General features: G+C 46.2%; 1 protein-coding gene across 2 annotated transcripts in view; it reads left to right on the top strand.

Annotated features, from left to right (window-relative positions):
* SRBD1 (S1 RNA binding domain 1) overlaps positions 1–7,335 on the top strand; it is a 183,590-nt gene extending 176,255 nt beyond the window's left edge. The window contains exons 22-23 of one of the 2 annotated variants that reach the window (XM_073672054.1): positions 968–1,152; positions 6,675–7,335. In XM_073672054.1, the coding sequence (XP_073528155.1) occupies positions 968–1,152; positions 6,675–6,964 (475 nt within the window). In that variant the 3' untranslated portion in view covers positions 6,965–7,335. The remainder of the gene's footprint in view (positions 1–967; positions 1,153–6,674) is intronic. The other variant, XM_073672053.1, reaches the window with a different exon arrangement.
* The last annotated feature ends 17,927 nt before the right edge of the window (positions 7,336–25,262 follow it).

The following is a 25,262-nucleotide window of genomic DNA, read 5'->3' as shown; positions in this document are numbered from 1 at the left end:
GACACCCGGCACCCTTTCCAATCAACTGTTGCCGGTGACAGCGGCGGCTGCCTGACGAATGTACTCACTTGCGGAGCTGGCCGTCTTCTGATAGTGGCCACCGTAGGGTACTACACATCCGCCTCCTATTGATTTGAATAGGAGGCAGATATGCAGTACCAAGCCTCGGCCACTACCAGAAGACGGCCAGCTCTACAATTGAGTACTTCCGGCTGGCAGTCGCCGCCGTCACCGGCAACAGCTGATCGGCAGGGGTGCCTAGTGTCGAACCCCTCCCGATCAGACATTGATGACCTATCCTAAGGATGGATCATCAATGAAAAAGCAGTGGATAACCTCTCTAAGTCTAATAAGTACGGGATTTTTAATATGGCCCTAATATTATGCCTAAATAACACCCTAGTACTTGTCGAAATAACAGCGTTTTATAGTATCCATTAAACAGATCAATAGATCAAAATCAGCCTTAGACTGCATGATGTTCTATAAAATGTCATCTTCTGACAAAACTAGTCAACCCTTCTCTATTATTGTGCACAATATAGAGATCAAGTTCAGAGTGTTTTATAGTGCAGATTCAACAGATCTAAGTCGTAACCAAATAATTAAAAAAAAATTAATTGAAATGGACTACAGTAGTAGACCATTGCAATGGCAGAGGAGTGGTGGTCCTGAATCGGTGCGGACCCTAAAATTTTAGTGGCTGGCACTGATCTTCGGTTGAGCGAGACGTGTCATAACGAATTGTTTTGTCATTCTTCATTACTTTTCCTTTCCTTTTTGGATCCTGTTGAGTCTCCGGACAGTTTTGTATCACTGTCGTAGTGTTTGCTAGTGCAGCCAATTAGTAGTTACTGCTTCTGCACATGCTCTCTACGCTATGATCTTCTAGAATGGTTAGATAATTGTCACCACCTTATTCTTAATTTGCCCCTTCATTAAAAAATTTTGTATATATCTATTACAGGTTTCTGGCACTTGTCGGTGGAAGTACTGATGACATAGGAACGGAGAAAATACAAAAGCAAATTAATGGGTACATCCAGCAAGAAGGAATTGATAGAGTAGCCGAAAAAGTTAAAACGACAGTACACACTTTACAGCTCATCATTGATGGTTTCTGTCAACCCGAAGGTTACGACATGCGTACAGGTAAAGAGTTCATGGTCCTACATTATACATACACATTGTATGACGATTGTAATTTACTTAGGGATGCTCCTGAATATCATTTATTTAAAAAAAAAAAAATAATACTGCTCATGAATATTAACAGCGCTACCTCTGTCCCGCCCTGTAAGGATACATAGTATAATAGTGTGACCAATCAAATCCCATGACTGAAGTCCTTCATCTCCAACTCACAAGACTTACAGAGTACGCTTCAATAACTATTGGCTGAAAACTTATTTGGCCTACATCTGTTTTTACAGATCCCAAGCCGTCAAAGGTGCTTGTGTTTTTTGTCGGGAGAAAGGAGGAAACCACTCCCAAGATACGTTTGTTGTCTGCTCATGTACATGGAAAACAAAGGATTGGACATGTTGAAATTCAGGATGCTAGACCATTTTTTCCATGAACATTATCTGACAGTGGTGTATTAGTAGACACCTTTATACCTAATCATGTCACTTCTCCCGGCAAAGCCAACTCGTTTGGCCAACTTTGCTCTTCCCCTTTCTTATTTGTTCATATTCCTGAAAAACAGCCTTCCTAATTTTTGATGACTATTACAAGAAATCATAACGCTAGTTTATAGCACTCTCTACCTTTTGGTGAATCTTAACAATCATACCATTTCTTGATGTATTCTTTTATCTGGAATTAAACAGTGCACAATTGAAATCTCTTGTTCAATTGAATCCATTGATAATAAAATGTTGACTGTTTATAGTAATGTTCAAAGGGAATTTGATCTGTAATATTTCAAAGTGCTCATCCTTTTACAGCTGGCCTTTCCGATTGATTAAAGGAACACTAAAATACAGAAATAAATCCAAAGGTATCTCAGCACTTTGCCCTTAATCTCTTCCTTTCCTTTAGTCTTGTATTACAATTAAAACTGAGGAATATATGAAGAAATTTTCTGTGGGCCTGAGGATTTAAGTCACCTTATCCTCTTCTCCTCACTGTCATAGAATCATAGAAGGTTAGAGTTGGAAGGGACCCCCGGGGTCATCGTGTCCAACCCCCTGCTCAATTCAGGAGTCACTAAACCATCTCAGACAGATGTCTGTCTAGCCTCTGTATGAAGACTTCCGTTGAAGGAGAACTCACCACCTCTCATAAACTATCAAGAAGTTTTTTCTAATATCTAATCTGTATCTTCTCCCTTTCAGTTTCATTCCATTGCTTCTCGTGTTTCCATGTGCAAATGAGAATAAGGATGATCCCTCTACACTGTGACATCCCTTCAGATATTTGTAGACAGCTATTAAGTCTCCTCTTACCCTTCTTTTTTGCAAGCTAAACATTCCCAGATCCTTTAACCTTTAACTAGGGCATAGTTTTCAGTTCGCTCACCATCCTGGTTTCTCTTCTCTGAACTTGCTCCAGTTTTTCAATGTCTTTTTTTTAAATGTGATGCCCAGAACTGGACGCAGTATTCCAGATGAGGTCTGACCAAGGAGGAGTAGAGGGGGATGATTACTTCACGTGATCTAGACTCTATTCTTCCCTTAATACTGTCCTGTGTGCTGGCTATGAAATGCATACTCCCAGCAACATTGCAGCTAAACGTGCTTGGCCTCACTCAATATTTAGCGAGGCTGTGCATTTAGTCGGAATATGGCAAGAAGTATGCATATTGCACCCCTGCGGTCACATGACCACCCACTCTCGCTGCCGACCCCTGAGGATCTTGACCACATGCTATGCGCGATGTGACGATTCACAAGTCTGCAATCACATAGAGTGACTGCAGACTATTGTGCCAAACATGGACATCCCCCTTAATTTCTAGGATCTGATTAGCTGAGCTTGTACATCTACTGACATTAGAGAGAAAGAGATAAATTCTGCCCGATAATCATGATGATACTTAGCCCAAAGTAACAAATGAATGAACATGTTTGAAGGGGTTGTCCACTTCTTAGACAACCATGTCTTACATACTATATTGCCACGGATCTCCCAGGGCTCACATGACATTGTTATGTATCGTGAGCACTGCAGCCAACCAGCGGTCATTAAAGGGCTTCAATTCTCACACTTCCTTTGTGTCGGAAGTGCGAGAATTGCAGCCCATTAGTGGCCCCTGGTTGGCTGCAGTGCTCACGATACATACCAATGTCATGGAAGACTTGGTGCAGACATCTCTGGTATGTCGCCGGTGCTGGATGTGCTCTTATTTTTATTTTATACTGGTATTACAAAGTATTTAATAAAAGGTGGTCAGAGGACTGGACAACTCCTTTAAGCATACTTAATGGTCAGACACGGTAACTCTATAAACATTACAATGTTGGTGGAACCTCCATTGTAGATATACAAGAATTAGAATATAGTTGACATACACACCTGACATGTAGACTGGCAAGGGCTTTTGTGAGTCCTCTGGTTGCATCTCTGCCCACTTGACATAATGGTCAGTGGTCAATGGATGACCTCTCCTGGCCTAATCCATGTATGCCACCTCTGAATTCCATTTCCTTTCTCCCTTAGAAGCGTATTTATGTAGCATTTTATATATGAAGAAACCTACAGTACTCCGTACAAGTATTAAGGATTAAAGGCCCTTTTCTTTTGGGGCCGTTAAACAGAACATGGCTTCACTCTGAAATAATAATCACTATTTTGAGTCTGGTTGTAGGACACTGTATCCTCTCCATCTCCTGGACTACAAAGAGTTTGATTGAAGAGATCACTGAAAACTGTATTTGTCTTTGTTGCTCGAGCTCATAAATCACCCATTTATCAGATCCAGCATCAACCGTCCCAAGAAATAACATTTAGCCCTTGAAGTCGGCCCTGTCATGAGCTAACCACAGTCTTCCACAGGTCTCCGGTGGCTTTATTTAATAAGTGCGCATTTCTTGATTCACAATTTATATGGCATGTAATTTATTTTCAGATTTGAATTCATTTCCTGAATATGTGGTCGCCTGACCACAAAAATGAGTCGTTTCACAGTAGAGCTTTCCTTCTTACTCACGTATTATTTGCCTTTCTTTATAGATGTTCCCTAGATGATTCAAATGATTTTTTTTACATGTCTATAGAATTTACGGCAATTATTTTGCCGGCATTAATGTTCTATTTCTATTGAAGGGAAATTATTCGGCTGGAGAGAAATGATTTGTTATAATGTGACGTCTTTTAGTGTGTTTCCGTATGAATGTAATCTTAAGAAGAATGACCCTCGGTCTAGGAATACAGACGTCAGCCCACTGTATCTGCTCTCGGGAACACTTGTTGGTTTCCAGTAAACCACACTTGCATTAGTATATTAGTTCATCGTTTAGTTGGAATCTTTACCTTTTATTGGTATGTTGTATTATTTTTAATATTTAAATTATATTTATGGGGGACTGCATGGTGGCTCAGTGATTAGCATTACCTTCATCAAATCCTACAGGACAATATCTTTCTCCATTGATCCCAACAGACATCATTGCTCCTTTGGGGGGTTTTATCCTTTTTATTTCAAGAATATGGAGGCATGTTGTTCAATTCTTACTGTCAAATATGGTGGAAACCTCAACCGAAGCCCTTAACAGATGTAAACAGAGCCCTTGACCAAGATATAACATACAAATATATACGGTAGATACAAAAAGTCTACACACCCCTATTAAAATGGCTTTTTTTGTCATGTGAAAAAAAAAATCATACCAAGAAGAATCATTTCAGAACTTTTTCCATATTTACAATCACCCATAATTTGTACAAATCCTTTGAGAAACAAACTGAAATCATTTTGAGGGGTAAAATAAACATAGCAAAAATAAAAATGTGGCTGCATAAGTGTGGACAGCCTCTTATAATTGGGGATGTGGTTGTGTTCAGAATTAGCGATCACATGTAACCTCATGTTACATAGTAGTCAGTACACAGCTGCTATCATTCTGTTTAACCCTATATAAAGTTTAGCTGTTTTAGTAGGATTATTTTTTTTTACATCTTCGTAGTTGCATTTTAGAGCTGAAGCCATTTTATGTAAACGGCTTACAACACAGCAAAGGGATCTCATTGTTGAAAGTTATCAGTTAGAAGAAGGGTACAAAGAAAATTCCAGGGCATTTGATCTACTATGGATCACTGTGAAAACGGTTATTAAGAAGTGGCTTAAATCTTACACAACAGTGACATTATCTAAAACCAGATGTCCCTCAAAAATGATGAAAAGACAAGAAGAAAATTGGTCTGATTGGCTGGCAAGAGGCCTACTGCAACATTATAGAACCTGCAGGAATTTCTGGCAAGTACTGGTTGTGTAGTGCATGTGACAATTATCTCCTGTATTCTTCATATTTCTGGCCTGTGGGGTAGAGTGGCAAGATGGAAGAATTTTCTGATGAAGAAAAACATCGGAGAATGGCTGTGTTTTGCCAAGTCCTATGTAAAGTCTGCCAAAGGCATGTGGTAAAATATGTTCTGGTCTGATAAGACCAAGGTTTAAACGTTTTTGGCCATAATTCCAAAAGATGTATTTGGTGCAAACCCAACACTGCGAATCACCAAAAGAACACCATACCCACAGTGAAGCATGGTGGAGGCAGCATTATGGTTTATGGCTGTTTTTCAGCAACTTAGGCTTTAGTTAAGGTGGAGAGAATTATGAACAATTCCAAATATCATAAGCTGGAGAGAATTATGAATAATTCCAAATATCAGTAAATTTTGCAACAAAACATTCATGCCTCTGCTAAAAAGTTGAAGAGGAATTTCACCTTTCAGCACGATAATGACCCTAAGCATCTCCAAATCAAGAAAGCAATGGCTTCACCAGAAGATCAAAGTTTTAAAATGGCCCAACTAGAGCCCAGACCTGAATCCAGTTGTGGGTGACCTGTAGAGGGCGCTGTACACAGGAGATGCCCTTGCAATCTGACAGATTTGGAGATTATACAAGGAAGACTGGTCAAAGATTGACAATTCTAGATGGGCCATGCTGATGGTCTCCTACACAAAAAGACTGAATACTGTCATAAATTCAAATGATACTTTAATAAAATATTAGTTTAAGGGTGTGCATATTTATGCTATCACATTATTTTAGTTCTTTTTTTTTTTCTTTTTCCAACCAAGAAGATTTGTTTATTTTTAATTTTAATTGAAAAGAATTTGGGTGACTTTAAAAGAGGAAAAAGTTCTGAAAGGATTCTTCTAGGTATGATTTATTTTTTTTATCTTTTTAACGTAACAAAAACCTGGCATTTTAAAAGGGATGTGTAGACTTTTTCTATCCACTGTGTGTATATATTGACTGGTCGAAGGGGAGACCAACAGTGACTATTGGTTGTGGTGATTAAAGGGCTAAATGGTTAGAAATGGTGCAGCTGCTCCTTACCTGGTAAGATAAATACAACTTTTTTTTGTTCTTTGAAACCTTGCTCAATTGCTTTTATGTTGATTGAAAGTCCCTTTAAGGAATTCATATATTTCTCAGCTACTAATGCAAATTATTAAAGCCATTGTCGTAATGCTGTGTGGAAATGTTCCCTCTATTTCAGAATTTGACAAAACCGATTTTAAGACCAATATCGTTTGCCTCGAAGATTTGAAGGTGGGGACCATTCTAACCGGGAAAGTGGAAAACGCCACATTGTTCGGAGTCTTTGTTGACATCGGTGTGGGCAAAGCCGGGTTAATTCCAATGCGGTATATCACAGAAAATAAACTTTCCAAGGAGAAGAGAAGGAGAAGTCTTGGACTAGGACCCGGAGAGAGGGTGGAAGTGAAAGTTCTAAATGTTGACATTAGACAGTCAAGGATTTCGTTGGACCTTTTACGCGTTTTATAATTCTTTTTCAATGCTCTAAGCTTCTGTTAGGAGAAATTCTGCTCTCCTGACATGTAAAGTGCCTCCGTGATTTAGGATTTGGAGCCGAAATGCCAGTCAGGAATAAACTCTGGCAGGATACTTTGTTATTTTTGTAACGCCAAGTTATTTCCTCTCACGTCAGCGTCTGAAATGTCCTCTCCTTGTTTTATACGCTCCACAATATAGAGCAGAATCGCCAAGACGGGGAGCACTTTACGAGGGGTAATCGAACATTATTTTTTTTCCAGCTTTTATTCAAAGTGAATTCTTTTGTTTAAAAAAAAACAACTTACATCTCCTAAAGAAAAAAATTTGTAACCGAGACCAACCCGAAAACATAAATTTTTTTTAATATTCTATTTTGTGTGTTCGAGTACATTTTTTTTTTTCATCCAGAGAAAAAAATATATACCGCGGCACAACCAGGGCTGTGGAGTCGGTAAGCCAAACCTCCAACTCCGACTCCTCAATTTCCACGACTCCGACTCCCTCATACACGGCTCATGTTTAAGTGATAAATTTACTGTAGCACAGAATCATCTCAGCTAAAAGTCTAGACCCTTAGATCAGGAATAGGACAGACATTTATAGGACATTTCACTACTTTCCCAAATTCTTATGAAAAAAATATTCCCCACAAACTGCATTGAACTACTGTACCCAATTTATTATATATTTTAGGAGTTGGAGTCGGTCCATTTTATACCGACTTCGATTCCGACTCCACCAAAATGGACACCCACTCCATGACTCCGACTCCACAGCCGTGGGCACAACACTTTAAAAGGATGTTCATTTTTATCTAATGTGTTAAAAATAATAAAATCATCTGTTAATTCCACTCCCCAGGTCCAGTGTCTCCATCGCAGCTCCAGGGATTGCGTACAGGCTGCAGTGATGACGTTAAGTCAACAGCGCTGCAACCAATCACTTGGCTCAGTGCCTCTACCAATGTAGACAGCACCAGCTGCTGAGCTCAGTGATTTGGCTGCAACCTGTAAACAATCACCTGAATCTGGGAAAGGAAAATAGTGATTTTATTATTTTTAACATGGCCATGATGAAATAGTTAAAAGTTGAAAGGACAAGCTCCTGTAACATATCACAAGAGGACAATTTTGGCGTAATTTTGCTCTGTTGGAACCTGTTCGGATGTATCCACCCTTTGCTTAGTTTTTCATGCAGTTTGTCATTATATCAATACATTAGAATCTCACAGCATTCTATAAAAAAAACATACTTTTTTCGGTGTGATCTAGTTATAAACTTATACATTAAAGGGGCGTTTTCAACTTTAAGTTATATCCTATCCATTAGATAGGGGAAAACTTTCCAATTGCTGGGGGTCCGAAGCCGTGGCCCTCACCGATCCCAAGAACCGGTGCTTCCCTGGTTGAATAGAGTGGAGGGGTGAACAAGCTCACTACCGTTTCATTCATTCTTAATGGGAGCGCCGGACATTGCCAAGCTTCAGTGAACCTGCCTCTAGAAATATACACATATTTACTTTCATTAGTGCCATGTAGGGTGTAGAGATCGAGAAAGAAACTCAGACTTTAGCCCTTTATATTCAACTTCTCATATCTCAGCATGAAAATCAGGTATTTTCACATTTTAATATACACTTAACCAGATTTTTCCTGCCCAGGCCAGCACCAGGTGCTGAGACCTTGAATCCTGCTCTGTCACTTGCTGGGCTTCTTGCTGTTATTTTGAGAAGACACGGCTTTAACTACTGCAGCTCTGCTAGTCTTCTTAGTGATGAACCCCTGCTCTTTAATCTTTGATATTCATGAGCTCCAGCTATCACAGTCCCCCACTGATTGCCAGCTTTCTGTCTATGCACAGTGTACGCAGAAAACTGTCAATTGATCGTAACAGCATGTATCTTTAAGAAGACTAGCAGAGTTGCAGCAGAAAAAGCAGGGATTTTATAACAACCACAGCAAGAAGTCCAGTAAGTGACCCAGCACTGGAATCGGGGTTCCTATCCGTTTTTTATACTGCTCTCCAATTTAGAAACATACATTTGGTGACAGATTCCCTGTAAGGGCCTTCTGTGATTCTTTTTCTGGTATGTCTCCTTTGATTATTGATGACCGTAGTCATTTTACTTGCTCATGATGCAACCAATTTTGAAGAGTACGCTGGAGACCACATCCACCTGCACAGTTACACCGCACCCTCCCCATCTGATCTTACAGACTCAAACTCTGTGCTCTTGGGGGGTATACAAGCAGCTGTGTAGCTTAAGAAGTTGTAGATCCAAGGCAGCCAAGCAGCTGGGAGACCTATTCAGTTTATGCAGATGACACCCACACACTTCTGTGCATATGTACACGGCCGCTGTGTTCACACATTGCGGACAAAATTGCGTCCGGAAACTGTGCCAACATGGTGAGCAGCTAAAAGTTGTGTTAATGGCCATGTGGGGAATGGCATAATCACACGGAAAGTTTTTGATAACTTGGCTGCACTGTGTGCATTTACTGCTAACAATTCTCTTGTATACATATTGTAGGGCTTCACGCTCAGCAGTAGGCATCGTTCACACAGGCACTGGATTCTTGTGTCAAAACAATGTGATGTTTATTTCCACAGATTGCACAGTACTAAAAACCATAAATATAAATCCCTAGACTTGTCCAGGCGCTAGCTAAACAAAATAGACCTTGGCTCCTCAGACACGGCTGAGCTAGTCCCAGTTCGGTCAGACAAATTGGCTATTGTCCACAACGATCACTGATTCACTGATACTCGTAGTTTGGTGCACACGGCCTGTGCAGTCTCCTCTGAGAGGGATTCTGGCTTATCTATCTCTCTCCAGCTTCAACACAATCCGCTCTGCTCAGCTTCCCCCAGCTGACTGCCCAAGGTGAACACCTAGCCTGGTTATATGCAGAACAAGCCAGGTGCACCTAACCCTAGCCAACCTAGCTTTGCTATAATATGTATAGGCCGAGTTTAATTTAAACTGAACCCATCTGGTAATTGTTGCAGCTCTGAGTGCAAGATATGATGGAGAGAGAGGAGGTTTGTGGTTCATATGATTTGGCACAGGATTTCTGAGTGAAAAGCAGAATAAGACCGGACATGACACCGGAGAAACATGGGGAGTCCGGTTTACCCGTCCACACAGCCTGCTTATCAACTCTTTCTGTACCAGTGTCTGTCAATCCTCCTGTGACGGTGGGGTAATTAGGACTCATGCAGATGTCCGTGCAAATTGGTCCGAGCACGGCCGCAATACACAGACCGGCTGCAGATCTCCCCATCCGAGTGTGACAGCTCCCTATATCTATGAGACTGTGACAACGGGTTGGGAGAGCTGCGGCCAGTCCATGCATTGCGGTCCGTGCTTGCACCGATTTGCACGGACGCCTTCATGAGCCCTTAGTGTGAACATAGCCTAAGGGTCCTAATTACCCCTCTGAGTTTTTTGTGTTCTAAAAAGCTTTGAATGCTCTTCTTGTTCATTTCAATGAAAAAAATCAACTTTACCGTTCATACAGCAGCCTTTTTTCAGTTGTTTTTTTTCCCGCCATGGAAATTTGCTGTGGAACAAAAGAAGTGACATGTCAACACTTTGAGGTGCATTCATCCACAGTCAAGTCAAAAGGCTTCTGTGTGGGAAAAATTAACCCTTCAAAATCCTCTTTGAAAAAAAAAAATGTTTTTTTGGTGTCAATTCCTCTTGAAAAACTCTTATGTATTTTTCCACCTTCAAAAAACTCTTTGAATACACCAGAACACTTTTCCTGAAGAGCTGCTCTGACAGTTGTCTAATGTGTATGGGTGCATAAAGATAGTCTGGCATGATCTTATAGACTGTTATATGCGAAATACCAAGTTATATGTTAACATTATTGCTTTTGCATCATATTGGTGTCAAGGTTTCAGGAGATAATGTGCGATACCCAAGGGAGCCTGTGTATCCTCTTGAGGACCCATCACAGTTTGGTCTTAGAGGAGATAAAAATGCTTATATTTAACCACGAGAATGCAGAGAAGTAATTTATTTTGTGTTGCTGAATGAGGCCTTATTTTTGTTAGAACAAGTTTTGCTTTCTTTTGGAGCCATTTTATATTCATTTTTATTTTGGAAAAATGCATAGGAAATAAAGCAAAGCCACCACAATGTTGTTACAAAGTAAATCCTTCATTTGACTATACTCCAGCATACAACAGTTAGACCAGAGCTAGTTGGTGACTGTGGCCGCCATGTGAGTGAAGTTGGCTTTGTGCCGCGGCTACATCGCAACGCTGTACAATTGAATGGGATCATATTGCGACACCTACACTAGCACAACAAGCAAGTCGGAAAAAATCAGATTCGGCTGGATTTTATAAGACTTGCTTGTTGCGGTAGTGTAGGTGTCGCTATACGAACACATTCACTTGTATAGCCCTGTGATGTGGCTGTGGCATCATGTGAACTTTGCAACAGCTTTCGCTGCCAGTGTCACCGTATAACCCTAGCCATAGCGTTGATTGCAGGGTACAAGTGGTTTAACATCAGAGATTTCTGTTTTCCACTAACGGAGAAACCTATTTTCTGGATAATGGACTCCTTCCATGAGGAGCAATCTTGTCATAGTGTGGCTCTTGTTAGTTCATTAGGGATTTAGGGCTAGATCTTTTGACTTGCTAATGGATAGCAAGTTATTAGTAAAGACTTGTTAATTCTTAAGACCTTCTTCTAATGTCCTTAAGCACAGCTACAGGACTTGATGCAGCAGAGATGACAATACCCTAATACTGGTATATCTAGTTGTATTAGTTAATGCTTCTGTCATAAATGATGACTCAAAGAGGACCGGTCAGTTCTTGTCACTTGTCTGAATCGTATTCCAGATAACCTCAATTTGGAGCATCTTTTCTTCATCAATCTGCATTGTACCATACCTGTGTCATTCCTCGTGGAAATTTATGAATAAATTGACATCAGGGTGTTGCCGTTCTAGCGATAAAAGGGGTGTGTCCCAACACAACCTAAAACTGTCAACACTGATTGGACAGTGTGAGATACTGTTGGGACACGCCCCGACTGATGATAATGGCGGAGCATCTGGAAAGTTTACGTTGTGTCGCTCCTCTGTTATTCCTTCTAGAAATATATGAATATACTGACAGCTGGGGGTTACCAGTAAGGCCGTGGTCCCCAACCTTTCTTATATTCAGCTCTGAGAAAGGTTCATGAGCCACATCCAGATCCCACCACCCTCCCTGCTGGAGCAGTGACATCCATTTTCCATGCCCCCTCAAAGTAGCAACACCCAGAGCCCTCATTACTGGTGAAATGACAGAAAAAACTTTCTCACACAACTCACACAGAGGCAATATACTACATTCAGAGGTTCCCATCTTACTCTGATTTGGTATTCTTGCATCTAGCGATCGCATCCGGCTACCAGCACCTCCTCTGACTGGTGGTATCATCCTATCTCCAGAGTGCTTTCCTTAATTTATTTCTAAACCCCCAAGGCCAGTATATGTATCCAGATCTGCTCTTCTGTGTTGGGCTATGCATAAAAGTCATCTTCTGGAGGTCCACTCTTCATTTCTGTTTGTTAGACAGAGTGATAATGCACCAAGCTGGCAGACAATCATGAGCCAGGATTCATAAGCCCCCGAGTCACAGGTTGGGGATCCCTGAAATAGGGTGTACCTACACACTCATATTAACCAATCAGTGCTGACTGTGTCAGACTATGTAGGCAAATTGTCTCTTCAGAGTGGAAGAGGACTAGAACTGTAGTGTCATCTATTGGATGTAGCAATCCTAAAAGTCAATATCGACCCTCTAACAAGCCTTGCCACATGACTTAGGATAAAAGTCAAAGCCAAAATCTCAATTTGCAGACGCTGTGTTTTGGGGTACTACCCCTCATCAGTGAAAAGTATGAGATCTGGTTTGGCTGGATGAGAGGCGTCTGACCGGGATCCAAGGGGCAACCTTTCTTCTTGTGGAGACGAATATGTCAAGCCTGGTATGCTAAGGCGAGGAGACTTAAGCCTTGCAATGCTCCTCTGGGAAATATCCATATTGTCTCTTCATGCTATGTAGGGATATACCTATTTGACAAAGAAAATGGTAACTCCCAATTGTCAATTTATTCAAGGAATGATAACAAAAAAGGGCATAATTAACAGTAAAAGGAAAAGATAGTTCAAAATTTTTATTTCACAGGAATTGGAAGTATTTATTAAAACAGATTTCTCGGAAGTGGTGGTGGGTCTCTTTTAGGTACCTAAATTCCGATAGTTACAAGAAAGTAAATTATACACTTAGTTAATAAACCTGCAGGTTTTGGTTTCTGACACTTATTGCTTTGTGTAATCCTCTTCCCCAGCAGGTTCACAATTGTTCTCTCCCTAATGGGTCTCCCATCTGCAAGAGTTGATTGACAGGCCCGTTCGGGAGGTAGAGTTGCCAGACTCCAATAAAGAAGGGTCTTGGGAAAATCTTAAGGTAATTATTGATGGGCAACAATCCACTAATCAGACAATTTGCAAAATGAATCCCATATTCCCTTACTAGATTAGTTTTCTTTCTTGTTTGTGTTTATAGTTCACATTTACAACTCCAGTAACTGCCCGTCTCCCCGCAGTCCAATTAAACTTCTCAAAGGGTTATACATTAAAGGGAAGGAATATTGGAAGTAGCTTGTAATTGGTTTTGCTCTTGTTGTTGCCACATTCGTTTGCCGGTTGAGTTTTATAATCCGATAATAAAAGCAGAAAGAAAAGTATAAAAGGTAATGGAGTGTTTTACTGTTACAAGGTAGAACATGAGCTTGGGGTGTGCGGGGCTCTCTGTTGCTTCCACGGCCTTCTGAGTCTTTTATTTGCCGGTTTACTAGGTTCTAGCTTCTCATTCTTGGCGACTAGGGCTGGGCTTTGTCGCAAGACACTAATTACAATGACACAATACAAGATCAATGCCTAAACTAGACACAGAGGAAAAGATTTTTTTTTTTCTAATTATCCCATCATGGCAAACTTTCTCATGTCAAATCTTTTCTGTATTGGAGATTCTCAGCTGATTACTTAGTCTTACTTGCCATATCGTACACATATGTAGCCAAATTTACAGACTGGGTCCAAGCAATTTGGCACAGAGTTATTAAATATAAAAATAAAAGGTTTTCCAATATACTTAAATTTTTCATTGTATAGTGTACCCTCGCCGCTGATTCCCAACATGTCAGATTATTCCACCTTGCCTGGCATATTTTAGTTGTATTTCATATCTCACTTATCTGGTGCCAGCATGCAGTTGTGCCGACCATTTCTGCACATTTTGTTTAAAGGGGTCATCCACTACTCGGACAATCCCAATATTCCCCCATGTAGAATAAAAACACCTTATACTCTCCTCCGGTTACGTGACGTGAGCCCTGCAGCCAATCAGCGGCTGCTAACTGGCCGCTTCTTTCTGACTTACTTCAGGCAAAACTGACATCCAGAAGAAGTAAGAGCTGCTGCTGCTCTCCGAGTCCCTCCGAATGTCAGATACATGCAAAGGAAGTCAGAGTAGAGTGGCCACTGATTGTCTGCAGGGTTCACACAACAGGAGACCGGACGTCGCTGGCACCGGAGGTGATTATAAGATGTTTTTTACTGTACGCGCGGGAATATTGTAACTGAAGAAGGGGCTATGCAGTACTTTAAGAACTTCAACATCTCACAATACAGGCAGATGGGCTCACACAATTTGATCGAAATGTACACTTACAACCTCAAATGAATAAGTATTGTCTGTATAGCAATAATGTTCAAAATTCATGTATTCAGTGTATTTGTTTGTCTGTATGCTATACCAATGCATTTACAGCAGACTGCACCAGTGCATTTATTTCATTTTACTAGTAGGTGCTTGTCAAGTCTGTTTTTTGTATTGTTAGAAAATCCTTAACAGGCTGTAACTGATATCACAACAACTAGGGGTTGAAAAATCATGTTGTTTTTTAAAGCTCGTCACTGTACGCCGATCATTTTGAGGAAAGATAAGGAAGGACGAATCTAAAGTCTGGAAAATATAATGGTCAACTTCATAGGAAACCAGTTAACCTATAATTTTTGGAGAAACTGGAAAAAAATTTCCATGTAGATTTTGCCTTTTGTCCAATTTAAAGTGAACCTGACATGTTCCCAAACGTTATTAACCTGGAGATATCGTGTTAATCTGCAAGTTTATAGTGTTCGGAAGCCCGGCTACTGGGAGGAAATGAACTTTATTCCTCCTGACAGCCTTAGACTTTGTCATAAGAGGTGCAGCATCTGCAGCTTGGTGAGCAGTGGCTGTGACCACTGATGCACTGCTGAGCCGGCTGTCAGTCAATGCCGGGGCGCGGTTACAGCCGCTGCTCACTATGTACTGAGCAGTGACTGAAGCTGCGCTGGCTGTGCTTCCATAACTGAAAGCCAGAGGCTTCCAGGAAAAATAAAGTTAATTTCTTCCCTGCAGCTGCGCTTTAAGTGTGGCTGCAGCACAGCTTTAGAACCTGCAAATTAACACCATCTCTGCATGTTTAATTTTTGAAATTGCTGGATCCCTTTGAACCTAGGACTCCAATTATTATTATTTATTTTTCAAGCACCATTGATTCCATGGTGCCATACATGTGAAAAGAGATCTACATACAGAATACAAATATAAATAACAATGAACAGACTAACAATGACAGACTGGTACAGAGGGGAGAGGGCTTTACCTTTGTGGGCTTACAGTCTACAGGGTAATGTGGAAGTAGACAAAAGGTTCGGGGCTGCAGCAGCTCCGATGGTGGTGAGGTGGCAGCAGGGTCATTGCCGGGTGTAAGCGTTTTGAAGAGATTTGTTTCCAAGTTCTGTATCAAAGTTCCGAATGTGGGAGATAATCGGCATGGAATTCCAAAGGATGAGGGATACTCTGGAGAAGTCTTGGAGGCGATTGGGTGAGGAACATACTGAAGCGGAGGAGAAAAGGAGGTATTGTGAGGACTGGAGATTATTCTGCAAAGCAACAGTGCTAACCTCTGAGCCCCTAGACTCCATTGTCTGACCATAGAGTCCAGTCATCATATTGTTTGAACCTTCACAGTGTTACGCTCGCGCCCGGACTGACTGGCGTGAGCGTGATTAGTGATCTCACTGAACCATGAACTGAGGAGTGCCTGGAGGGGCGTAACTAAGTATCAACCCGGTCCAAACAAGGTCGCACGGCGGCTCAGTCGACTCCGTGAACCAGGGAGGAACCTAGCAGAGGGACCAGGTGCTACTCCAGGTCAGAGCCTGGTCACAGCTGTTGACCTATACCAGGAAATGCAGGAACAGGCAGGTTAGACTGGCTTATAGACAGGTGAGTACTGGCAGGCACGGCTGGCGTGCAGACAGGTGGGCACAGGCAGGCATGGCTGACATGCAGTGGCGGGTACTGGCAGGTAGGAACGTAGGCAGGATAGGGACTAGTACAGACTGGGATACAGGAATGGAGCCGCAGGTGCGGTAGACAAGCAGAGCGGAGCAAAACCGCAGATGCGGTGAACAAGCAAAGCAGAGCAAAACCCGCAGATGCAGTGAACAAGCAGAGCAAAACCGCAGGTGCGGTGAAGAAGCAGAGAAAAGCAAAACCCGCAGATCCGGTGAACAAGCAAAGCAGAGTAAAACCGCAGGTGTGGTAAACAAGCAGAGCGAAGCCCGCAGATGCGGTGAACAAGCAAATCAGAGCAAAACCGCAGGTGCAGTGAACAAGCAGAGCAAAACAAAATCCGCAGATGCGGTGAACAAGCAAAGCAGAGCAAAACGGCAGATGCGGTGAACAAGCAAAGCAGAGCAAAACCGCAGGTGCGGTAAACAAGCAAAGCAGAGCAAAACCGCAGGTGCGGTGAACAAGTAGAGCAAAGCAAAACCGCAGATACGGTGAACAAGCAAAGCAGAGCAAAACCGCAGATGCGGTGAACAAGCAGAGCAGAGCAAAACCCTCAGATGCGGTGAACAAGCAAAGCAGAGCAAAACCGCAGGTGCGGTGAACAAGCAGAGCAAAGCAAAACGCACAGATGCGGTGAACAAGCAAAGCAGAGCAGAACAGCAGATGCGGTGAACAAGCAGAGCAGAGCAAACCCGCAGATGCGGTGAACAAGCGGAGCAGAGCAAACCCGCAGATGTGGTGAACAAGCAAAGCAGAGCAAAACCGCAGGTGCGGTGAACAAGCAGAGCAGAGCAAAACCCGCAGATGCGGTGAACAAGCGGAGCAGAGCAAAACCGCAGATGCGGTGAACAAGCAAAGCAGAGCAAAACCCGCAGATGCGGTGAACAAGCAGAGCAAAGCAAAACCGCAGAAGCGGTGAATGTAACATACCTGGCGGCGTCCTTGCATAGTGGTCCATCTCCCACTGTGCAAGAGCGCGCACTTGATCTCCAGTCCAGTCTGCTAGCCTGGCTTCCCTCCATGCTGTCTGCTTGCCTCTGTTTCTTCTGCTTAAGGGCGGCGCCCGATCACTTCCTGCTTCTTGTAGCTGCTGCAGGCACACCCCTTCTGCGTCCTCAGCCTATTGCTGTCTGTCACCTGGTATTTAACCCAGCTCCTCCCTGGAATCCATGCCTGAGCATTGTGTTCTGTCAGTTGGCTTCCTGTCACTGATGTGCCAGGTCCTGTCTATGCTTCCTGCTTTGCGGTTTCAGTTCCCGTGTCTGAACTGTGTCCTGTATGAACTATCTTCTAGTCTGTTGTCTTCTGCCTATCCTGGAGGCTGTATTTCCAGGCCAGTGTGAACACGCTCCTAGCTTGTTCTTTCCGCCTTCTAAGGGCCGCATACCTAGACCTGTTCCTGTATCTTGCCTGTTCCTGTCTGAACACGCTCCTAGCCTTTTCGTTCCGCCTTCTAGGGGCCGCATACCTAGACCCACTCCTGTATCTTGCTGCTGTGTCTGTTCTTGTCTGTATACTCTCCTAGCCTGTTACCTGTTTTTCTCTATGTCCGTACCTTCTCTTTTCCTGCAGAATCTGATCCCGTACCTAACTCCTACTCGTTGTCCCTGTACTCCCGTTTGTGAGTTTAGAGTCCACTCGCTACTTCATTGCAAGTATCCTGTGTGTACCTGGTTCTGCCTTTCCCTTCCAGTCTGTTCCGTGTGAACAGAGCCCTGTCCCCTCTGCTCTGCCTTGCTCACCGCTCCGGCAGTTTTTGCTCTGCTCTGACCCTTTGCTCGCTGCTCCGGCAGTCTCGCTCTGCTCTGACCCTTTGCTCGCTGCTCCGGCAGTCTCGCTCTGCTCTGACCCTTTGCTCACTGCTCCGGCAGTCTCGCTCTGCTTGACCCTTTGCTCGCTGCTCCGGCAGTCTCGCTCTGCTCTGACCCTTTGCTCGCTGCTCCGGCAGTCTCGCTCTGCTCTGACCCTTTGCTCGCTGCTCCGGCAGTCTCGCTCTGCTCTGACCCTTTGCTCGCTGCTTCGGCAGTCTCGCTCTGCTCTGATCCTTTGCTCGCTGCTCCGGCAGTCTCGCTCTGCTCTGACCCTTTGCTCGCTGCTCCGGCAGTCTCGCTCTGCTCTGACCCTTTGCTCGCTGCTTCGGCAGTCTCGCTCTGCTCTGACCCTATGCTCGCTGCTCCGGCAGTCTCGCTCTGCTCTGACCCTTTGCTCGCTGCTCCGGCAGTCTCGCTGTGCTCTGACCCTTTGCTCGCTGCTCCGGCAGTCTCGCTCTGCTCTGACCCTTTGCTCTCTGCTCCGGCAGTCTCGTCCTGTTCCTCTCTCGCTCACCGCTCCAGGCGGCCTTGTCCTGCTCTTCTCTCGCTCACCGCTCCAGGCGGTCTCGTCTTGTTCTGCTCTTGCTCGCGGCTCTGGGCGGCCTCACTCTGCGGTTTGTCCACCGCATCTGCGGTTCTGTTCCTGAGTCCCAGTCTGTACTGGGTCCTATCCACTCGGTGCTCCAACCTGTCGTACCTGCCAGTACCTCCCTGCCTGCATACCAGTCGTGCATACCAGCCGTGTCTGCCTATACCCAGCAGTCTGTGTGCCAGCCTAACCTGCCTGTTCCTGTATTCCCCTGTGTGGGTCAACAGTCGTGTCCGGGATCTGTCCTGGAGTAGCACCTGGTCCCTCTGCTCGGTTCCTCCTTGGTGCACTGGCGTCGTATGCCGTCGTGCGACCCTGGTCGGATCGGGTGGATACTTAGTTACTCCCCTCCAGGTATTCACTCTCCGGCACGGTCCAGTGGAATCACTACATACACACGCACACGCCACTCAGCCCAGGCGTGTGCATTACAGCATGCTCAGGCCATGGTTCCCGTTGAGCCCCACGGCCTTCGCTCTCTGAGACCTTTTCCAGCGAATACTTGCATCTAGAAGAAATTTATTATTTTTTTTTTTGCTACTAGCTGAGTTCCAGGCGAATTTCGCACCCGTCCAGATGGAGCTTTCTGCACCCGTTCCTGCGGATCCGCCACGGTACTATGGAGATCCAAGACAGAGTCGTGCATTTGTGGAGCAATGCATGTTACACTTCAAGTTCTATCCTCTTTATTTTCCCACCGATCGGGTTAAGGTGGGATTCATGATGTCTTACCTAGCGGGTGATGCCTTGAATTGGATCACCCCCCTATGGGACGCACAGGATCCTATCGTCCTGGACATAATGGCTTTCCTGGTGGCCTTTCTAATGGTCTTCGATGACCCTAATCCGGAGGCTCCTGCTGAAGCTTCACTTCCCAATAACCCGGAGCAGCCCCGTTGGGTAATGTGTGTGGGTAGCGCACTAGAACTCCTGCCCGAAGAGACTACTGCCCATCCAGAATCCACACAGGATCACTACGCTCTCCGGAATACTTCTCCCAACCTCAAGAGGCAGTCCAGACGTGCTAGGCGTAGAGGCAAGCCGTCACGCCAGGGTCTGTCCTCCCAAAGACCTCCTGACCCCAACCTTGAAGTCCCTGCTGAAGCTTCACTTCCCTGTATCCCGGAGCAGCCCCGACGGGTAATGTGCGTGGGTAGCGCACCAGTTCTCCTGCCCGAAGAGACTTCTGCCCACCTAGAATCCACACAGGAGGACTTCCTGCACCCGGTATCTGATGCTTCACCCACTTTAACCGGTGAGCCTGTCTAAGGGTACTCCGAAGCAGTGATTACCTCTGAGTCTGTGCATCTCTACTACCTGGCGGAGGACCCCCTGTTGCCTCCTGAATCCTCCGGGATACCACCTGATAACAAATGGAGAGAGACTTCCCTACACCCGGTACCCGATACTTCGTCCGCTCCGTCCTGTGAGCCTGACAATGGGTACCTCAAAGCGGTAGTTAACCCTGAGTCTCTACACCCCTCCGACCAGGCGGAGGTCCTCCAGTTGTCTCCAGAACCCTTCGGGGTGCTACCTGATAGCGAATGGACAGGGACTCTCCTATACTCGGTACCTGATACCTCTCCCGCTTCTTCCAGCGAGTCCGACCTAGTGTACTCCGAAGCAGAGGTTACCCCCGAGTCTCTGCACTCTTCCGACCCGGCGGAGGACCCCCAGTTGTTTCCTGAATCCTCCGGGGTACCACCAGATAACAAAGAGACGGTGACTTTTCTACACCTTTTACCTGATACCTCGCCCATTTCATCCTGTGAGCTTGACAAGATGTACCCCGAAGCAGAGGTTACCCCCGAGTCTCTGCACCCCTCCAACCCGGTGGAGGACTTCCAGTTGTCTCCTGAACCCTCTGGGGTGCTACCTGATAATAAGTGGAGACAGTCTTCCTTGTGTGCTGTTCCTGGTACTCCACCCGTTTCGTCTGTTAGTGAGGATGGCTGGATAGGAGGTAGCATCCTAGCTACTCAGATGAGACCAGTTTTTCCTGTGGAGAGTGGAAGTGATCTCGTTGAAGTGAAGGATTGGCCCTCGAATTCCCTGCGGAACATTCTGGCAGGCCTGAAGAAGAGGGGGCATAAGGGGGGGGGGGTACTGTAACATACCTGGCGGCGTCCTTGCATAGTGGTCCATCTCCCACTGTGCAAGAGCGCGCACTTGATCTCCAGTCCAGTCTGCTAGCCTGGCTTCCCTCCATGCTGTCTGCTTGACTCTGTTTCTTCTGCTTAAGGGCGGCGCCCGATCACTTCCTGCTTCTTGTAGCTGCTGCAGGCACACCCCTTCTGCGTCCTCAGCCTATTGCTGTCTGTCACCTGGTATTTAACCCAGCTCCTCCCTGGAATCCATGCCTGAGCATTGTGTTCTGTCAGTTGGCTTCCTGTCACTGATGTGCCAGGTCCTGTCTATGCTTCCTGCTTTGCGGTTTCAGTTCCCGTGTCTGAACTGTGTCCTGTCTGAACTATCTTCTAGTCTGTTGTCTTCTGCCTATCCTGGAGGCTGTATTTCCAGGCCAGTGTGAACACGCTCCTAGCTTGTTCTTTCCGCCTTCTAAGGGCCGCATACCTAGACCTGTTCCTGTATCTTGCCTGTTCCTGTCTGAACACGCTCCTAGCCTTTTCGTTCCGCCTTCTAGGGGCCGCATACCTAGACCCACTCCTGTATCTTGCTGCTGTGTCTGTTCTTGTCTGTATTCTCTCCTAGCCTGTTACCTGTTTTTCTCTATGTCCATACCTTCCCTTTTCCTGCAGAATCTGATCCTGTACCTAACTCCTCGTTGTCCCTGTACTCCCGTTTGTGAGTTTAGAGTCCACTCGCTACTTCATTGCAAGTATCCTGTGTGTACCTGGTTCTGTCTTTCCCTTCCAGTCTGTTCCGTGTGAACAGAGCCCTGTCCCCTCTGCTCTGCCTTGCTCACCGCTCCGGAGGTTCTTGCTCTGCTCTGACCCTTTGCTCGCTGCTCTGGCAGTCTCGCTCTGCTCTGACCCTTTGCTCGCTGCTCCGGCAGTCTCGCTCTGCTCTGACCCTTTGCTCGCTGCTCCGGCAGTATCGCTCTGCTCTGACCCTTTGCTCGCTGCTCCGGCAGTCTCGCTTTGCTCTGACCCTTTGCTCACTGCTTCGGCAGTCTCGCTCTGCTCTGACCCTTTGCTCACTGCTTCGGCAGTCTCGCTCTGCTCTGACCCTTTGCTCGCTGCTCCGGCAGTCTCGCTCTGCTCTGACCCTTTGCTCACTGCTTCGGCAGTCTCGTCCTGCTCCTCTCTCGCTCACCGCTCAAGGCGGCCTTGTCCTGCTCTTCTCTCGCTCACCGCTCCAGGCGGTCTCATCTTGTTCTGCTCTTGCTCACCGCTCTGGGCGGCCTCACTCTGCTGTTTGTCCACCGCATCTGCGGTTCTGTTCCTGAGTCCCTGTCTGTACTGGGTCCTATCCACTCGGTGCTCCAACCTGTCGTACCTGCCAGTACCTCCCTGCCTGCATACCAGTCATGCTTACCAGCATCCGCCAGTCTGCATACCAGCCGTGTCTGCCTATACCCAGCAGTCTGTGTGCCAGCCTAACCTGCCTGTTCCTGTATTCCCCTGTGTGGGTCAACAGTCGTGTCCGGGGTCTGTCCTGGAGTAGCACCTGGTCCCTCTGCTCGGTTCCTCCTTGGTGCACTTGCGTCGTATGCCGTCGTGCGACCCTGGTAGGATCGGGTGGATACTTAGTTACGCCCCTCCAGGTATTCACTCTCCGGCACGGTCCAGTGGAATTGACGCGCCCCCTGGGCCTGTGCGCTGCTGCTGTGCAGGGGGAATACCCGGAGCCGGATCGCTGGGGGTTGTAGTTCTCCGTGGCGATGACCCGGTCCGTGCCCAGGGCGGTCAAACCAGTGGCAGTCTAATTGTTGAAATAAGTGTCCGACTACGCCACCCGTGGATTGCGGTCAGTGGGGACCGCCGCTGCGCTGCTGACCGCTGAGGCTGATGTTGGTTGCGCAGCCGAGTATGGGATAACTCCCCACGGGAGGAGTATTGCCTCAGGGCAGCTAATGTGGATGATGATGGGAGTGATGGTGTGAGGGTCCCAGTGCTAATGGTGCTGGAGCGGCAAGGAATCACAGAGACGTGAGGTGCAGTTCAGGGTCTTTACTGATGGTGCAAGACAGACCCTCCCGGGAGTACTGGCTAGTATAAGGGGCCTGGTCAGTCTGCGAGCAAGCAGGAGTTCCCCTGGCCAGTTGGAGTTGTAGGCCTCCCCGTTAATCTGCACTCTTCCTGGCTACCTTGCTGTCAGCGGTTACAAGTAGCCCACGTCCCTGAGTATACCGTGTGGTGCTCACCCGTATGGCTGGTGACTTGGGGCCTTCTGTTAGCCTCCGCTCCTGGATGGCGGCGCTGGTCCCTTCTCTGTGACTGAGCCTCCGGGCCTCTATGGCCAGAGGACCTGGAATCCCCTGCCGGCTGGTTTCTACTGCTGGACCTGGATGTCCCCACAGCCTCGGACTCCTGTGTCCGGTTTTAGTATCTTCGTCCAGGGCGAACTCTGCTCAGCTCCAGCCCCTGGACTTCTGCTACTGCTCCTACAGAGCTCCTAGTTCTTCCTTTCCCTCTCCAGGCTCTGACTCTGTCTGCAGCTTCACTCTGGCTCTGACTGCTCAAATCCCGCCCAGACCCAGTTTAAAAGGGCAGATTCCTCCCCTCCCAGGTCTGGGCGGACCGTGTTGCATGTTTAGGGATCCTGACCAGAGAAACCTCCCACTTGCTCTCAGACATAATATCTCTATTACTGCGGCAACCAGACCCCTGGGGTGTCGCATTCCCCCCTAGTAAATTTTAGTACTCCGGGACTAAACACATTTTTGAAGAAACATAAATACAAGGTATAACAATAACAAGACAACATATTTACAAGAAGCTTTAGTCTGTAGAGGTCACGGCGTTTCCGTGACCGGGTGTCCATATCACCCAAGGTGAAGTTTTAAGGGAAGTAGGGGACCTGTCCAAAGCAAACCCCTTGCGTTGTCCTTGGGCGTGGCTGCAAGGCTGGAGCTAGCTACTTTGGGCCGCAAGTAGGCCACGCCAGACAGGTTTTCTCTTCCGCGGCCGTCTTCGCAAGAGGCACCAAGGTGCAACTATCTACAATGTAGTTCCGGTTATTCAGCGTCCATAACCTGTCAGTCCAAATAAACCTGAAGGGTAACTAGAGAAACATAATTAATAAACAGGCAACAAACATAAACCATTTTCAACATTTGCAGTTTACAGGTAAATTCACATTACAGGTTAGATTCTCCAGCGAGCGGGCATCTGACCTCTAGTGACTCTAGTGGACCTACGGAGCTCACTAACTGGTCCTGCACTACAGGGTGTAGGAGGTGTTATGGGCAAGCTGGGCAGCTTTCTGCGCACTCTTTGGCTCACTAGGGGCACAGCAGGCTCACTACTAGCAGAGGGTTGATCCTCCTGTACTGCTGGTGTGGACTCTTCTGCCTCTTGGGCCGGCTGCTCTTCCAGCTCTACCGGTTCCTCTGTAGGCACTTGCGGGGCTGGCTGGAGAAAGGTGAGGACGGGTACCACGACAGCGCCGTTTACTTGTGTCCAAGACCGGGGGAAGTCTCCGAGTACGGTACTGATCATTTCTTCCCTTTCCTCTGCGGGTTGAGGGTTTTCTTGATCTTCTTCAGGGCTTTGCAGCTGCTCGGGACACTTCTTCAGGTGGTCTCTGGAGACAATGGCTGTGGTTTCTCCTCCATCCTTACTGATTACGCAGATTTTTGGGTTCTCATGGCTTGATGGCAGTACGGTGTACGGGTCCTTCTCCCACTGGTCGTCCAACTTGTGGAGCCGCCTCTTCCTCTTCAAGACCTGCTCTCCAGGTACCAGGGGAACAGCGGGAGCATACTGGTTATAAGCCTTCTCTTGCCTTTCTCTGGCTTGAGACAGACTTCGCTCGACGCTCTCCTGCACTTTCCGATACTGCTGCTGCCGTTCTGTATCCCAGTCTGCCTCTGGCGAGGTGTCCTCAGGCGTCAGGACTCCCATATCCAGGTCAATAGGCAGCTTACCAGGTCTTGCTCTCATTAGGTAAGCCGGGGTACAGTTGGTGGAACCTACAGGGATGTGGTTATACAGGTCCACCAGATCGGGCAGTTTCTCAGGCCACAGACTGCGTTCTTCCAGGGGCAGTGTTTTTAGCAGATCTATCACCACCTGGTTCATCTTCTCGCAGAGTCCATTGGTTTGAGGGTGATAGGGCGTTGTTCTTATCTTCTTGCAGCCATACAGGTTGCAGAACTCCTGGAAGACCTCCGCTTCGAAGGCTGGTCCTTGGTCTGTCAACACTTGGTCCGGGTACCCGTGTGGACGGCAGAAGTGCTGCTGGAAGGCTCTAGCTGCTGTTTGAGCCGTTAAGTCCTTGACCGGGACCACCACCAGGAACCGGGAGTAATGATCTACGATTGTGAGGGCGTAGACATAC

This window comes from Phyllobates terribilis, unplaced genomic scaffold (genome assembly GCF_046119375.1).
Source record: "Phyllobates terribilis strain yellow unplaced genomic scaffold, ASM4611937v1 Scaffold_3__8_contigs__length_932513732, whole genome shotgun sequence".
NCBI lineage: Eukaryota > Metazoa > Chordata > Amphibia > Anura > Dendrobatidae > Phyllobates > Phyllobates terribilis.
The sequence above is the reverse complement of the archived record's forward strand: the minus strand, read 5'-3'. Positions and strand labels throughout refer to the sequence as shown.